This window comes from Lynx canadensis, chromosome B2 (assembly GCF_007474595.2).
Source record: "Lynx canadensis isolate LIC74 chromosome B2, mLynCan4.pri.v2, whole genome shotgun sequence".
Classification (NCBI taxonomy): Eukaryota; Metazoa; Chordata; class Mammalia; order Carnivora; family Felidae; genus Lynx; species Lynx canadensis.
Window position 1 is genome coordinate 131,147,737 of NC_044307.1, and position 18,341 is coordinate 131,166,077.

At 36.4% G+C, this 18,341-nt stretch overlaps 1 protein-coding gene across 4 annotated transcripts in view; it reads left to right on the forward strand.

The window, feature by feature from the left end:
• The window catches only part of LOC115514483 (utrophin), a 352,812-nt gene that overhangs the window by 250,220 nt on the left and 84,251 nt on the right, over positions 1–18,341 (forward strand). For all 4 annotated transcript variants that reach the window (XM_030316511.1, XM_030316514.1, XM_030316513.1 and 1 more), the window contains exons 33-36: positions 2,978–3,246; positions 8,873–9,019; positions 12,118–12,196; positions 15,333–15,393. In XM_030316511.1, the coding sequence (XP_030172371.1) occupies positions 2,978–3,246; positions 8,873–9,019; positions 12,118–12,196; positions 15,333–15,393 (556 nt within the window). The remainder of the gene's footprint in view (positions 1–2,977; positions 3,247–8,872; positions 9,020–12,117; positions 12,197–15,332; positions 15,394–18,341) is intronic.

Below are 18,341 nucleotides of genomic sequence, written 5' to 3' on the forward strand. Positions count from 1 at the left end.
GCCTTCAGTATTTAGTGGCCCTGCGCTGCGTGGGAATATGACATACCAACTCACCGGAGTGGAAATACTCCAGCTTCAGCAGCAGGGACCAGAGAAATCAATTTGTGAGCCAAGAAGCTGGCGGTGCTTCGTCCTGGCAACCCATTACAATCATCTGGGGAGCTTTTAAAATATATCCACACTGCCCTTCACCCTTGACCAACTAAATCTGAATCTTTTAATATTTTGGGGTAGGGCCCCTGGGCTCAGTATTTAAACACAAACAGGCAAGCAAATAAACTCTCGGAGGGGGTTCTCATATGTCCCCTGAATTCTGAACCACTGGTTCCAGAAAATTCTCTACTCCTGCATGAGGGTCTTAAAATTTACGGCAAAAAAATCTCTTCAGAAATTTTGAAGGAAACGTTGTCCTTTGATTTTCAAATAACTAGAGGATGTTTAAAATGTAATTTTATCCCTTTATTATTTTCATCTTTTATGCCTCTTTTTTTGCTGTTTTAAATTGTTTTTCTATTCTCTTACCCCACATTGTCATAACTTAATATTTCAGATGTTGCTGCTTATTACCTGTTTCACAAAGGTTCTGGAAGGTTTTTGTTTGGTTTTGTACCTCCTCCCTCTGTTCTTCGTTTAAAGTAGTTATTCAAAGGAGATCAGTACTGTAATAGGAGGCACTTTTATTCTGACTCGTGATCAGTTAATATGTATCCTTTCTGGCAAACAGATGGGGAATTGAACATAGAGCTTTTCTCTTCTCCCGAGTAGCTGCTTGAGTAGGGATTATATAATAAATACCACAAAAGGACTGCTCAATCAAAAGATTTTACATTAAGTGAAGACAAAAATGTCCCAGCCATGTTGGGTGTTTTGTCACAGGACAAAGAAGCTGTGTGTCTCCCTACCGGGTTACTCGGTGACTGACTCAGAAACAGTTTTTACTTTATTCAGGGAAAAATCATCACAATTAAGTTGTCTGTTCTGAAATTAGTACTGTATCTTTTTCTTTTACAAAAGCCAGTAAAACACGAGTGCCTAAAATAGATCTTTGAAAAAGCCCAAGTGACAAACACAGGTGTTCCCATCATAAAAATTACCACTCCCTTTCTCATGGGGCTATTAAAATGATTTTTTTCCATCTCACGTAAGTAGCATTTATTTATTTTACATATTTTATATTATTTATATATAAGTATATAAAGTATAAACATAAAACATTTTATGTTTATATAAACAAAATATATTACATATAAGTGTTATGTATTTCTCATTTTCTATTTAAGGACTTAAATAAGCTTTGTCTAATGGTGTATCTTTCCTCCAGTATTGTTGGACTGGACTGTATCACAGCTCAAGCATTGCTAGAAGCTGGGTGTTTGATTCACTTGTTTTCCTTATTTATCACTTGATGGTGGGTTCGGTCTATCTATCATAACACAGAATCTCATTGTGCTTTTAAGCTGCTTTTAAGTCTAAATATTGATGTCGAGAATTTTCTGGAAATTTAAATAGATAAAAATATGTGTTCTATCCCCTTGCACTTGACTTTTAAATAATACTAAAGAAAGAGGGACAAATATATGTTGCATATGAAAGTTAGTGTTTGTGAGAGCTTGCTTTACTTCATCTCACCAGGAAGTTCCATGAACTTCCATTTATATTTACAAATAATTTGAAATATTTTGAAGTAAAGTTGCAAATGCAACTGATACCAAAAGATAAGATGTTATTGCAAAGAAGAATAAGCATTTCTATCTTAAAATTTGTCTACAGTTTCCTTGTATTGATTTCCTTGATTGTATGTTTCTGACTGGCCTCTGTTTTTAGTAGACAAACAGGACAATCCTCCAAGCAGAGAGGTAAAAAAGGGGACACACCTGGAGGGAGCACCTGAGTGGCTCAGTCAGTTAAGCATCTGACTTTGGCTCAGGTCGTGATCTCACAGTACACGAGTTCAAGCCTTGCATCAGGCTCTGTGCTGACAGCTCAGAGTCTGGAGCTACTTCAGATTCAGTCTCCTCCCCCTCCCTGCCCCCCCATCAAAAATAAATAAACATTAAACATTTTTTCAAAAAGGAAAAGAAAAGAAAGGGGACACCCTTGAGTGATGAGAGAACTGAGGCCCAGGAGTGTTTAACTGGAGATCCATCTAACCTGATCTAAGGATGTCTGCTCTTGTCTTGTCAGCTTTCTCATCTCTGTGTTTCTGACAGTTGGCTTTGAACTTAACTTTCGTTTCTGTCTGTATCTTTTGCTTGTCTTCTAGACTCTTCCTCTTTCTTCCTGCCCCTGTCCTATGGCAGGGCCTTTCCTGTCTGAAGGTTTGACTTTATTTCAGACATTCTGGAAGCTTTCTTGCTGTATCTGAAATATTTGGGATGATCCTTGAAATTTTGCTGTCTTCCTGTTGACATGCTTGTGGACATGCTACATGTCTGGGCTACAGAAAGTGCCCTGTATTAAAGATGAACTGTCAAACAGATTCAGCGACGATGCAGTATCTAAGATACATTATTTGTCTTCAGTTATTTTTTTTAAGGAACATGATAAATTAATCTTATTTTCTCAGAGTCTTTCTGCGTAACTTAAAGCTATTTCTCTCCTAATTATACTTCCCATTTTTATTTAGGACAGTGAAATGAAATACTACCTTTGGATTTTATATAACTAGATATATGCTAAAGAAAGATTGTTTTATTTTTTTTTGAGTTATTTTGTTACATTTCAAGGTTTGTAAATATATTAAAATTCAAAAGTCACCAAAACTACCGGACCACTCATTACTCTAACTTATTTCTTCCTTTGAGAAGTAATAGGGAATCAGTAGAAGGACTGTGGAGAAACTTCTTCTTCCCCTGGCTTGTGTAAACTGTGTCTCCATGCACCTATCAGCACCCCTTCAAAAGGTGGTGTTCACACTTGGCTATTGATCAAGCTTCCAAATATTCTTCTTCTTCTTTTTTTTTTTTTTCAATTACAGAATTGACTCCTGAGGAGAGGGCCCAAAAGATTGCCAAGGCCATGCGCAAACAGTCCTCTGAAGTCAAAGAGAAGTGGGAAAGTCTAAACGCTGTCACTAGCAATTGGCAAAAGCAAGTAGACAAGGCATTGGAGAAGCTCAGAGATCTGCAGGGCGCCATGGATGACCTAGACGTTGACATGAAGGAGGTGGAGGCCGTACGGAATGGCTGGAAGCCCGTGGGCGACTTACTCATCGACTCACTGCAGGATCACATTGAAAAAACCATGGTCAGCATCCCTGTCTCAGATAAAAGATTTGAAGGAATGTTTTATTGTTAAGTATAATACAAAGAGAGCCACATATAAAACCCGTTTTAAGGGAGTTTATGAAATCAGTCCCATTACAACTCCACCAAAATCAGGATATAGAGCTTTCCCAGTCACACAGCAGATGTTTTCCATATGCCCCTCACCATGGGAACCCCCTCCCCACCAAAATAATAATTAATGAGATTTTCACAATAATTTACTCTTATTCTTCTTTATACTTATTTTTTTAACCAACTCTGTGTCTCTAAACACCGATGTATTTTTTTTTTAAATATTGTAGAGTCCCTTTTAATCCCTAGATCTCCCCTCTATCCTTTTTTTGTTTCCTTTGCAATGTATTTGTTTAAGAAACTGAATTGTTTGTTTTATAGTATTTCTCGCAGCCTGGGTTTTGCAGCGTGGCATCCACATGGTGACCCTGGGCAGGTTCCTCTCTACTCTGTAGTTCCTGTAAATTGGTAGCTGGATTTCGAGACTTAATCAAAAACATGCTGTTTTACTGAGGACTCTTATGTAAAAACTTTATCTCACTGTCTGAGTGTATTATGGAAGGATTAGTTTAGCTATAAATTTTGTTTGTGGTCAGGAATTGCCCAAAATTAAGGATGATAGATCTGTGGTCTAGAGCCCCTTTGGTTCCCATATTCTAGAACATATCCAGAAAAAAAGTTAATAGAATTTAAGCAATAAGAGACACAGTAGTAGGGTTTATGGTAGCCTAGTAAACTATATGGTAGGTAGTCATGAACCAAATCAGAGAATGCACCCATGAAACATCAGAAGCTGTTAGATGACAATATCAATATTGTGAATGTGATTTTTATTGCAAAAGATACATATCTTTTGTGCACAGACATTGGATAACACTTTCCCTTTGTTTTATGCGTGTGGCTAAATAGGAAAGTGAAGGGTCTAGGAAATGAACTGAGTATGCAGGCTAATTATATAAGTAAATATATGTACATGTAGACATAGGATAATAGTGACTAGCATTAATTGAGGCTTTCTGTGTGCCAGGAGCTGTTCTCAACCAGTGTACCTCAATACCTCTTTTAATCCACATACCAACCCCACGAGATAGGTGTTGTTAAGCCCATTTTATAAATGGCAGAAGTGTAGGGGCACCTGGGTGACTCAGTTAAGGGTCCGACTCTGATTTTGGCTCAGGTCATGATCTCACAGTTCGTGAGTTTGAGCCCCATATTGGGCTCTTCACTGACAGCTCAGAGCCTGCCTGGGATTCTTTCTCTCCCTCTCTCTCTGCCCCTCCCCTGCTCCTACTCGTTCTCTTTCTCACTCTCTCAAAATAAATAAATAAACTTCAAAAAATGACAGAACTATAGATATTGCCTAAGCCCACACAGCTAGTAAGTGGTAGAGTTTCCATGATTTCTTTCTTGCTCTTTCTTCTCTTTCACTGTAGAAACCTCACTCATATTAATGTAATTAAGCACAACTCTGATCAGCTCTTTGAATTCAGTGCTTTGAAAGTTACAGATTGAACTTGAAACTTAAAAAAATTTCACTACTAAAGAAGCATTGGTGTCTCCCACCTTTCATTATAGATATGCATAAATGTGCAGAGCTCTGTGAGTTAAGTCAGCTTCCTCTGACAGCTCTGGTCTCCTGAAAGCCATTTCTGTGGATGAATCTGAGTTTAAAATAATGAACCGAAAATAAAGCCTTTCAGTATAGGTTCTTTGGAAGTGACACACACACTTCTTGCCATGTAAATGATTTTTTTTTAACGCTGGAAATCTTTAAGTCAGTAGTTTCTAAACAGCATATTTTTTTGGACTACAAACATGCCTCTTGGTTAGAACAAGAATTTACCCATTTGAATTTAAAGTATGAAGTTTTAATTCAGGATGACTAGTGTTGAAGGAAAAAATGAAAAGTTGTATCTGGCCTAAAAGTTGTTAAAGGCCTAAAAGTTTGGGAGTTGTTAATCCCATTTGATTAAAGAAATTACCCACTTCTGCACCTAGATTCTTTTGTTCAATTCACTGCTTAAGTGGAAAGCCAGGAGAAATACAGTTAATAGTTAAGAGAAAGGAATAAACTGTGGGTTAAAATATTTTAACATCTTATTAGGAAAAAAGAAAATAAAACCCACATCTCATTAAACCAAACAAAATGGATTCAAAATCTGGGATGTTTTACATGTACGCTAAAGTATACGCCAAATCCCCCTGAAGCTGTTGGCAGGTGAAAATAAGTACTGATTATTGCTAAATATTATTAAATGTGTCAAAGCAACTGGAAAACAAAATCTTTGGGGGTAATCAAATAACCTTAATGCCCTAAAATTATCCTTAATCATTCTTATTTGCCAAATATACCCCTTACAACAGGAGAAGGCTTTTTTTTCCCCCACATCTGCCATCAGGCTGGCAGCACCTTTAATATGAGCAGATGTTTCTGTTTTGATAGCAAGGAAGACCACGTAGACTTTTATTCTCCTACAGGAAAGTGCAGCAAACATGATACATTGGTTCTTAATACTAGAACACACAGCAGATCTGCAACCATTTTAAAACTTGCTTTACTTCAAGGCCCTTAATTTGAAAGCTCTTTAAAAAGCGAAAGGTAAACTTCCTTAGTAGAAAGGTTCCTTACTTCCACAAAACACTAAACCACAAAAACAAAACCCAATGATCATGGTGGTCAAAGGTCTTTTAATATTTTCACCTGTGGCTTTTAAGAGAAAAAACAGTATTGTTACAGAGGAAAAATTAAAACTCCTTGATGCGCTGTAAGATTTTTAAAATGTCTTGAAGTTATAATCTAATTTTGAAAAATTTTCCCATCTTTTGAACTAAAAGACTGTTCAAAAACATAAAAGCTGTTATTTTTATTATTTGAAGTTATAGAAACCTAAGGACACTTTCTAGCATTTCATTTTTTTAATTATGCTTTTCTTTTAAAAAAATTTAATGTTTATTTTTGAGAGACAGAGACAGAGCGTGAACAAGGAAGGGGCAGAAAGAGAGGGAGACACAGAGTCAGAAGCAGGCTCCAGCCTCTGACCTGTCAGCACAGAGCCCAATACGGAGCTCAAACCCATGAACTGTGAGATCATCATGACCTGAGCCAAAGTCAGATGCTCAACTGACTGAGCCACCCAGGCGCCCCCCCCTAGCATTTCATTTTTAATCTTTGATACCTACAAAATACAAAGACATTGATTTTAAAAGCTGACTAAAATTCTTGAGTCCTCCCAAGTAGTCTGGTAGAGAATATTAAGGTATAATGTTCAAAAACAACTGAAGAAACCTTGAAGGATTTGAGTTCTGTCATTATTCTTAAACTGAATCTGAAGGAACTCAGATCCCTTCCAAGTCCCAGCAGAAACCTCCTCTTTCCCCACCCTAGTCCCACATGTGTCTGCTCTAAGCTTCCATGTTAGCGGTTCATTCTTTAGACCTAGAAGGCCTCTGTTATCATATTAACTGCTTTTCTCGTTGACCTGTATTTGTGAGTCTGTGTGCACATCTGTCATCCATAAAAGACCAATGCCTGCAGCCGTGGAGGAAACTGATCACAAGTCTAAAAGCCTCTTCCTTCCATTTTGCAGCAACTGAGATGCCTTTGTGAGCTTCCTTTCTTCTGCCTGATTTTGAAATGTTGATACTTTCTAGGGTTCTGGCAATATTTCTTACTTTACACACATTGACTTACATGTTCACTGTTTCAAATGTCTTCTACACACTGCTACCTCCTACGTGTGTACCTTTCATACTGACTGTGAGCTCTGGGTCTGTTCTTCTGACTTTCCATCTTGAGTTTCTTCTTGTGGCTTTTGAGCATGTTTGAGAATTTTCAAACACTAAAAAATATTCTCTGATTTACCTAAAATGAATTTCCTTATTAAAGTTATATTCATAATACTATTTTGAGTTTTATCAATGGTAATGATTATTTTTAGCCTACACATGTTATATAAGGGGGAATTATATAGGGTAACTAGTTTTGGAAGAGAGAAGGTTTTGAAGAGAGAAGGGAGAAAGGACATGGTTAAAGAGGCTTTCTTTTTATAAGCATAATGGGGAAATCAAATTAATACTTCAGTATTCCAATAAAAGTTCATGGTCTTCAGAACACTCTGATATATAATATTTCATTACCTAAACTTGTTATGGGGGAAACGGGAGAAGAAAGGAGACTTGTAGACATATGCTTATCTCTTAAGGGGTGGGATCATAGAAGTGATACAGCTTGAGGGCTGATACCAACTATATGTTCAGGACACCTAATACATGTAAGTTCAACTTGGTACATAATTAAGTCTGATTTTGTGACATACTAAAGAAATAACAATATACTGTTCTCTTTTGGTATCTCAGTTCTTTTCCCAACTGTATATTGGCTTAATCTTGCCATGGATATCATTTTTGTGGGCCTTCATCAATAGAAATGAATTCTCCCCTCTTGTATTGCAAACTTTGCACTGAATACTAGAGAGTGTCTATTCTCAAGAAGCTTCTATTCTTCTTGAGGGACATCAAGTATATGGATGTACTAAGAGCTCTGATAAGGAATGATATGATATTTAAAATATGTAACAACTGCCTTGTATGACACCACAGAATGGCTCCCACTTATAAAACTGAGTCTGTGTGTTTGGATGTGTGCTGGTTTAAAGTCCTGACTGGGTTCAGGAAGGCAGAGAGAACGCCGCAGAACATGTAGAGGGGTCTCCAGCCAAGAATGCTGAGAAGAGCCTCAGGGAAATCTTCCCTGAATTAGGATGGATGGGTGGGGCACCTGAGTTGAGTCTTTTAAAACATCAATTGGATCTAAGCAAAGACTTTGTTGGAAAAAGGGAACATGAACTTAGAGGCAGGCAGAATTCTGTGGAGAATGGAGAGAACTGTGTTTTCATTATTCTGTTTGCTCTTATGGGACGAATTACTGTCACTGGCCCAAAATATCTTTTGTTTTTTTCTTTCTCTCTTCACATACATCCTCCACTCCCACCTATGGCATCTCTCTGTACTGTGCCAGAGGTAGCATTTGTCACTAAGCCTCATTTACCTCTTTTCTTATGTACCCTTCTCTTCCTGCCCTTCCTCTAACCACAGTGATCATCAATGATTTTGAAAGGATCAAAACTTACCTCTCGAGTATATAATAGTCGTAGGTTTTGTGGTTAGGAAAGTTGTTCTCACTGGCCAATATCTCACTTAATTTTAAATGGAAGTGAAGATGGAAAACATGAAATTGAAAGTAGAATCAAGACTAGAAATTAGGAAAGTGGATAATAATGGCAAACATTTTCCAGATGAAATTACATGAAATGGTAGATTTGCAGGAAACACATAATCATTTCTTTTTTTTTTTTTTGCATTATACTTTGCATTATAGTTTTTCTCTTTGTGCACCTATTTAAATTCTCCAGGTTATAAAAGATGGCTTTGTGCCTGGTGGTCCCAATTGCTAAAGACCTGGACTGAGCTGTCAGCTGTTGCCAATGGGTTGCCATTGGCAGCTGATCTTGCCATTTTCTTTGAAGGAAAGTTCAAAATACTACCTTCTGTTATATTCTTTTCCAAGAACATCATTTTTGTTTTTATTCTTCCAGGCATTTAGAGAAGAAATTGCACCAATCAACTTAAAAGTTCAAACAGTGAATGATTTATCCAGTCAGCTGTCGCCACTTGACCTACATCCATCTTTAAAGATGTCTCGCCAGCTAGATGACCTTAATATGCGATGGAAACTTTTGCAGGTATCAGTTTATCCCTGTTCATAATCCAGCTTTATACCCCAGTAGGTCCCCAAACCCTGTCTCATTATTCTACCACACACTATCGTTTTCTCTGTCTTTGTTGGTTGTATTTGATAACGGATTTGTAGCATGTAATATAATCAGATATTTGTCTTTCCATATCTTGAACCCAAAGGCCTCATTTATTTATGAATATTGGTTTTAATGTAATTTTATGAGGTGCTATTCGTGTGATATTTGTAGAAAACTGCAAAGGGTCAAATAAAGCAATTGAAACCTGTGGTAGGTTACAGAAACATTTTCCATAATGGCTCATTTTTCTTACTTTAATTGTGTGTGTGTATGTTTTTTTCTTTTGAAAAGTTAAGAAATCTCTATCTTTCTTCCACTGTGTGCTATTTAGGCATCTTGTTCATCTTTTCCAGCTAGCACATTTGTACTAGTGTGGTGTTTACTTTGGGCTTTTAGGTCTTTGCTGCTCTGATGCAGTTATTTCAGTGACTCTGGATAGTACTTGCTCATCCCAGATTTAATAGAGCCACACCCAGAAGGACTCTGTCGTGTTAGTAGGTGTCAGCATTTGCAAGTCACTACACATGCTGGTCAGTCATTTTTGTGTGTGTGTGTGCAGCCTTTGCAGAGCTCTGTCCTGTTCAAGGGCCAGGTCCTAGGAGTTATGATGATCACTTTATTCCCCCCTGAAAACTAGCAGGATAATTTTAAGTGGAACATTGAAAAAAATAACTCTTATTTCTCTCTATCTTTTGGGCCTAAAATGCAATATTTAATGAGATAAATATGCAATTTGAGGTGATACACAAAAGCATTTTTATTTTAAAGATATACTATTTTACAGCATACTAGGTTTCCTGAATTAACCCAAATGTTGAAATACCCAGTGGTTTGTATGTCCTTCATGAAGTTGAAGATGTAAGAAAAGAGTGCATAGTATTAGTCGTTTCTGTGTTTGAAAAGAGTGTTAATAATCTGGGATTAGTAAGGCATGAGCTGTTAAACTCGTACCTGCTTTTCTAGTGAGTGGAACACAGAGGCGTTTGACTTTTACTCCTTTTATCTTCTGCTCCATTTCCCTAATTCATTACCTTCGTGCAGGTATTCCTGTGGTCCATCCTGATGGCCTTCTGCTTCTGTTATCACTATCTTCAATGATTAGAAGTCAAGGAGTACATTATGCTTGAAGGAGGATGTATATTCTCCTATCCTTATCTCTGAGTCTTGTAACTGCTAGAGTTCGGATGTTGCTGGTTGAATAAGGGGAACGAATCTATGCTGGCAGCAATGTCACTATATTTCAGGACTAGCGTCTTCTCTTCTCCTGAACATAGAGTGTGACGTTTGAATGCTTTTTGGCCTTAATGAACGAAGCACTTGCTAATGTAATTTAAATAGCTAACCAGGAGAAACGCGAGCTGCCCAGTGAGCCAGAGATATACACGTTTCATTTAAAGGCCGCCGAAAATAAGATTGACAATCTAAGTGGAACAGCTGACTAGCACTACATAGACCAGGACCAGGGAAAAGAAAATGCAAGTGTCAGTAGGCTGTGTACAGTTGTTATTGATTTGCATTTAGTTTCTCAGTATACCAACTTTGCATTTTCGTAACAGAGAGCTAACTGTGAGGACAAATCCAGAGAGTATGCTAATTGACTGGTATACACTTGAATACCCCCACATCGAGATGATTGGACACAAAGTTGGAGGCAAATAAGGCATTCCCTACTCATATATCCTTTCTCTCTCCATCTATCTCTACCTGTCTGTGAATCTCTCATCTAAGTCTGTCTCTTTGTCTTTCTGTCTTTCTGTCTTTCTGTCTGTCTGTCGTCATCTGTTTTTTCCCTTGGGGTATTTTATTTTATTATTATTATTATTTATTTATTTTTTACATTTATTTATTTTTGAGAGACAGAGACAGAGCGTGAGTAAGGGAGAGGCAGAGACAGAGAGAGACAGAATCCGAAGCAGGCTCCAGGCTCTGAGCTGTCAGCACAGAGCCTGACGCGGGGCTTGAACCCACGAACTGTGAGATCATGACCTGAGCCGAAGTTGGACGCTTAACCAACTGAGCCACCCAGGCACCCCTTATTTTATTATTTTTAAAGTTTATTTATTTATTTTGAGAGAGAGAGAGAGTGCAAGCAGGGAAGGGGCAGAGAGAAGGAGAAACAGAATCCCAAGCAGGCTTCGCACTCTTAGTGCTGAGCCTGATGCAGGGCTTGAACTCACAAACCATGAGATCATGACCTGAGCTGAGATCAAGAGTGAGACGCTTAACCAACTGAACCACGAAGGTGCCCCTCCCTTGGAGTATTTTAGCCTTCTTTTCCATTTGTTCCCTGTGACACTTTTTACCACCTTCCTTACAAAAGAGAGATGAGCTGGGGCGCCTGGGTGGCGCAGTCGGTTAAGCGTCCGACTTCAGCCAGGTCACGATCTCGCGGTCCGTGAGTTCGAGCCCCGCGTCGGGCTCTGGGCTGATGGCTCAGAGCCTGGAGCCTGTTTCCGATTCTGTGTCTCCCTCTCTCTCTGCCCCTCCCCCGTTCATGCTCTGTCTCTCTCTGTCCCAAAAATAAATAAACGTTGGAAAAAAAAAAAAAAAAAGAGAGATGAGTAGCCACTGGCCATGGCCACATCTTGACTTTAGATGCCTTAGCGCTTTACTGCTTTCAAGGCAATAGAGAGGAACAGGAAAGCAAAAGATCCTGGCACCAGATGAGCTGGCTGTGGATACCAGTGCTGTCAGGTGCTAACTTTATGTCCTTGGACAGCTCTTTGTGTCCCAGGTGTCTCATCTGTAAAATGGTGATAATATTAAATAATACCTAATACGGCTGTTGTGAAGGCTAAAAAAGTTAATTTGTATAAACTGCTTAGAAGAGTTCCTGGCACTATTTGCTGTCATTTGGTACCAGAAGAAGTCTGTTTTAATCCCAGTACTTTGATTCCGGAGATAGAGGAGTCTATACAAGCAATCATATCTTGGGCTGTAGCATCATTTAGGATAATACTTAAATTAAGTATGTTATTAAAGTCCTTGTGTTCAAATCACATCATTTCTTGCATGTGTATGTGCAGGTTTCTGTGGATGATCGCCTTAAACAGCTTCAGGAAGCCCATAGAGATTTTGGGCCATCATCTCAGCATTTTCTTTCTAGTAAGTACTAATAAACTTCACTGTTCTCATTAAGTGAATGAATGAACATGTTCTTTTCTTTTCCCTCAACAAGCCATATTCTTTGCTACAAATATATTTGCTTGTGTAAGATAAATATATAAAAGGAAGTATTAAGATCAATTACAGTATTGGTTATTGGTTATTAAGGTAATAATCTGGTCACGATCGAAAAGTCTTTGAAGTGGAACAAAACTGAACTCATTCTTAGCTATGGTTTTTCCCTGTACTATCTGCTATAATAACTAATGTATTATCTTATTACCATTGCTGTATCATAAGTCAAGGTCATGAACTTTGTCACATTAAAGAAATCTTTTTATATTTTAAGATTTCTAATTTTTCTTCTTAAAAAGCATTTATTAATTTAAAATGCACCTGTAGCTTTAGAAATAAATTTAAAAAAAAACTCCACACAAATCTTTGAAATTTTTATTAGGTTCACTGTGATCATAGTTAGCTTTTCTCCTGGTCAAGTATTGCCAATTTAGCCAAACCATATTTATAGATTTTTACATAATATTCTGCAACTGAAGTTTTTAGTTTTATGGATTGTTGATGAGATCTTATATAGGTAATTTGAGCTCCTACTTTATTTTTCACTCCCTACTTGGAAAACTAAAGAATGTAGGATTTAGAGTCACCGAAATTGAGATGACAATATTAATTCTGCATTTTATCAGACCTGTAGGTTGCTGAAAATTCATTTCTTTGTCTTAAAATTATGATAATCATACTTATTTTTTCTGATCGCCTTGAAAATTAAGTGAGAAAGCATACTGAGTTTCACAGGCACCTTTCACAATTCTTGGCACCAATGCTTTCACTGACTTAATTTTTTTCCTTTTATTTTCTCTGGCAAACATGTCAGAAAAGTTTGTTCAACTTAGTTTAAGTGAAAGTTTAAAACTTAAGGCAAAGCTTATTTCCCGCTTATGATAACTTCTTTGTATCTTTATAATAGTAGAGAAAACTGAAGTAATACCATGTCTTCCAACTAAATTGATTACATTTATATTTTCCCTTAATCTTTTGTCATGGTTGGTAATCTGCATTACCTCAGTTCAAGGTCAGGCTTTTCTCTTTTCACAGTTTCAAGAATCTGAATTAGTCATTTCCTGCCCTTTCTGTCCTATACCTCTCCAGGGCTCATGCACCCCCTTCCCGTCCCCCTTCCAGCCTCTGCCCACCCACACGTGTTTTCTGTTTCACACACCTGAGCCATTAGATAGCCTGTCTTCGAGTGATTGTAGTACTTATTGGAATATACTAGGTGCCAGGATGCATTTCTAAAGTTTGGATGCCATCAGTGTTGATAAAGTAAATAAGTTTGCAGTATATTCATTAGGTATGAACTACATCGTATTTCCTAAACTTAATGTTATAGAGTGTAAAGCTCTGTGCTAACCCACCAAACTAAAGAGCGATTTAACAAATAATTGTGATTCTCCTTTTAGTTCTAAGGTTGAGTTATCTCTTCGTATTGATGAAACCCTACACTTTCACCTAGCAACCAGCCTTCCATAATAAAAATCCAACTCATGTTCTTTAGGAAATGAAACGTGGTAAAATTCACATGCACTTTGTGAAACGTAAGCACATTGCCTTTTATTGTCTAGAACTGATAGTCCAAGGAGGTCAGAGTTATTCAAATCAAAACAATTACTAAAATGAATGGAGAAGTGTAAACAAAATCCCAATTAATAAATTGAGTAATTGTTATCTCTTGCTGCTTGGAATTGTTGCCTTTATTATATTCCTTGGACTTTAGCCATGGTTATAAAAGGAGTCTGTTTAGTTAGACACAAAATAAAAACTGACCTATTAGCCTGGTGCCAACACTGAAATGAGGTTGGCTCTAATGAGAGATTTAATATACTTAGTTCCACATGTTCATCACCCTTTTAGATTTTCATGGACATAGTTGGAGAAGGGAGTGCTTACATGTTATAAAGAGAAGAATCATTGAATAGAAAAATGGCCGAACTAGTGGTCAGAAATCTTGAAATCATGCCTGAGCTCTGCCATTTATTTATGGGCAAGTTATTTCATTTCTAAGTATTTATTTTTTATTTTGTTTTTTCTATATTTATCAAATGGAGCTCTAATATGTATTTGTTGGCCTTCTTATCAGTAGATAAATTTGAAAATGCTTTGCAGAGGTTAGAATGCTTTATTTTTGTAAGATATTAATATGACATGAAATTCAGAAAAAAATCATTGATGACAACTGGCTATATGAGAGTCTAGTGATAATTGCAAAGATTTGTTTCTTTGCAATGTGCTTGTTTATTAGTTCATTTAGCAAAATTCCTTAATAGCCCCAGCTTTACATGTATAACTCTTCTTAAGTAAGTCTTAAAATAATTGGCTTATGTAGGAATAATATGTTTTTATAAGTAAGGAATAACAGGAATTATAAAAAGTAAGTACCTCAGTAAAACAAAACATAAAATCACAATCATAGTGATGTCTAATGTAAAAGTAAGAAACTATATTTTGTGTGTATTTCAGATTAAAGTAAGTATTTGGGATTCTTCTATCCAGATAATTACTTTGTTTTTTTTACAATCCTTTGCCTATGTTTATCTTAATCTTTCCTTTTTAAAATTCATCCAGATGAGTTTGTTTAAATGCCATCTGTCCTAGATAGTTACTCCTGTGAAACAAAGTAAAGCACGGTATTAATGATCTGGAAAATTCATTCTTGAGAAATCTAGTTTATAATCTGGATATACCAGGTAAAATTAATTTTGGTTTTAGCTTAATCAAAAAATATGTACAGAGCACATTTTCCAGATAGCACTAAGTTTTAAATTGGGGTGGTTGTAAATAAAAAAAAAACCCTTGATTTTTAAAAGTATTTTTAGCAACAGGTTCAATTAGTTAGAGTTGGTCTTAGAAAATGAACCTATGTTGTTTCTTTCCTTGCTTCAAATGAATCTTTAAAAAGCCACTCTTTGTTTAGCTTAGCAGATTTCACAATTATAGGAATCCAGCTCAAAAACCAGAGCAGTTCTTGGTGAATTTGCTGTAAAATGTGTTCAGTTGTTTTGCATTATGGCATAAGGCTTTTTGGGTGAGCAGTGTTTCCAATAACCTCCCTTTGTTTCTTCAGCTTCGGTCCAGCTGCCGTGGCAAAGATCCATTTCACATAATAAAGTGCCCTATTACATCAAGTAAGTTGATTTTAATTCTCCTTTATGATACAAAAAGTAAAGTTATGTTGATAACTTAAGAGGCTTTCCTCTGTAACTTTCGAAAGTGGAATTCAATCCTACTATCTGAAGGAAACTATATATATTTAATATTTAAAAGAAGTTAGCTTAAAAATCAGAGTAATATTTGCAGTTTATAAGTTTATGACGTTCGTTTAAAAAATCAGAGTAATATTTGCAGTTTATAAGGCTAGGGCTGTTGGCATGTTTAGCATATATATTTTTTTAAAACAGATATTAAAATATTTGGGGAAAATAACAAAATTTCTAAACATGTTGGACTCTTGGGGCGCCTGGCTGGCTCAGTCAGTAGAGCATGCAACTCTTGATCTTGGGGTTGTGAGCTCAAGCCCCACGTTGGGGATAGAGATTACTTAAAAATAAAATCTTTAAATAAATAAGTATGTCAAACTCTTGACACAATGATGTTTCTCAAACTGCACTGATTGTAAAGAAGAGGAAGTCAGAGGCTGGGTAAATTGATGTGTCTTTATTGAGAGAAGGTTTATTCATCTGATCCAAATTTAAACCATTCGAAAAATTTTTACATTTCCATTACTATAAAAATAACAACAATAATAATAATAGTAATAATAATAATAAATATATAGCAATAGTTACAGCATAGAGAATTTTAATTTGTGGGGTGAATATTGACTTGAATATTACAGGTTTAGGCATAAATCTGATGTACTGCAGTAGACAGAATCATGGCCCCACAAAGATGCCCACGCCCTGATCCCTGGATGTGAATATTAGGTTAACGTGAAGATGGAGAAAGGGGCATGAGTGAGGGAATGCTTGCAGCCTCTCAAAACTGAAAAAGGCAAGCAAATGGGATTCTTTTAGAACCTCTGGGGAGGAACACAGACCTGCAAACCTCAATTTTAGCTTAGAGACGCATTGATTTTGGAGTCCTTTGTTACAGGCAACAATAGAAAATGAATACATGTACTATACAAAATAGGGAAGTCAATGAAATTATTTGAGATTAAGTTATTTTACTCAATTGACAAGGCATTTTTATTATATGAGTTTTTAAAAATGTTAATTGGATCCAACAAGGCGGATTTTTGTTTTTACTGGATAAAGAAAATATTCATTCTCTTGCTTGATTGTGTTATATAAGTGGTTATCTGTTTGATTTGGCATTTTGAAAATCTATCTTTAATTTTAGCACTACTACTAAAAGAGGAATTTCTGTATGCAGGTTGGTTATATAGGACTAGAAAAGACATTGTCTAAGTCAGAGTTTCACTGATTTGGGTTTTTTATAAACTTCAATATATATGTGTGTATATATATGTCTATATATGTATATATATGTGTATATATGTGTGTATATATATATGTGTGTGTGTGTGTGTGTGTGTGTGTGTGTGTATGTATATATTTAACGATGGCCAATATTTTTAATGTGACCTGTAGGATTGTAGCATCCCAAAATATCTTCAACACCATTAATGAAAAATTGAATTTTCTTAAATATATATATTTTTAGTGTTAACTGTCTTTTAGGACTTCGAAATATGTACTTAGAAATCTGCTCGGATATATAGGGTACATAGGATGAACTGTCCTATTTCTAGAAAACTTTTTAACCTGGTTCTTCCATTACCTGCTCTGTTGTGTAACTTAACAGTTTATTTCTTCATAAACAAGTACATCGATCTCTGGAGGTAGGGTTATATGAGCCAGTATTTCCACATGAATTATTATGAAAAAATTTTAATTCTCAAATAAATTAATAAGCAAGTAAATAATGAGTGAAACGCTTTTAATATACACTTCTGTTTGCATGACTGCACAACTAAGTAGAGGAAGAATGTTAAAAACAAATTTAGCATGATTGTCATGCAACTAGTTTCCTGGAACATATTAGGATGTATTAATTTGGCCAAAAAGAAAGTAAGAATCAGGAAGAAATTTAGTTATATTCAATATGTGAGTATACAGTTTTGTATACTCTAATGCCAGAATATAGCAAGAAAGTTGAAAGGAGAATGGGAAGAGCACACTGTCTTTATTTCATGTTTTAATTTTACAGATTAGCTAAAACATACTTTGATGGCTTCCCAATGCATTTCTTTCTCTGTAGGTATTTATTTTGAGGTGTATCACAGTGGTTCTAGGACTCATTTGTTTCTATAAAAGGATAGAATATAGATCTCATCTATAAGAGTCTGGGTAGCATAAATCCCTCTATGTTAACATCTTAAGTTGAAACTCGTATCTTTAAATTATATTTGCTGCTTCAAAGGTAGACCTTCCAAAGCTGATCTAGTTATTTTTTTCTTTTCTAATATAATCCAATGACAGCTCATTGTTCTATCGGTTTAAGGAACCCTGAAATGGCTCTTGTTGCCTGCATAATATACAAAAATCTACCCATAAAAGCCAGATTTCTTTCTGTCTGAATTATTAGTCCTGTGTTTGTGGGGTACCTGGGTGGCTCAGTTGGTTTAAGCGTCCGACTTCGGCTCAGGTCATGATCTCACGGCTCTTGAGTCCAAGTCCCGCATCGGGCTCTGTGCTGACAGCTCAGAGCCTGGAGCCTGCTTCGGATTCTGTGTCTCCCTCTGTCTCTGCCCCTCCCCTGCTCGTCTCTGTCTCTCTCTGTCTCAAAAATAAATAAAAACATTAAAAAAAAAGTTTAAATTATATTTGCTGCTTCAAAGGTAGGCCTTCCCAAGCTGATCTAGTTATTTTTCTTTTCTAATATAATCCAATGACAGCTCATTGTTCTAGCAGTTTAAGGAAACCTGAAATGGCTCTTGCTGCCTTCATAATATGCAAAAATCTACCCATAAAAGCCAGATTTCTTTCTGTCTGAATTTTTAGTCATGTGTTTGTGGTTTGCACACGTTTTTCATTTCCTCAGCTAAAAGTTAATATCCAAGGAGTTTCAG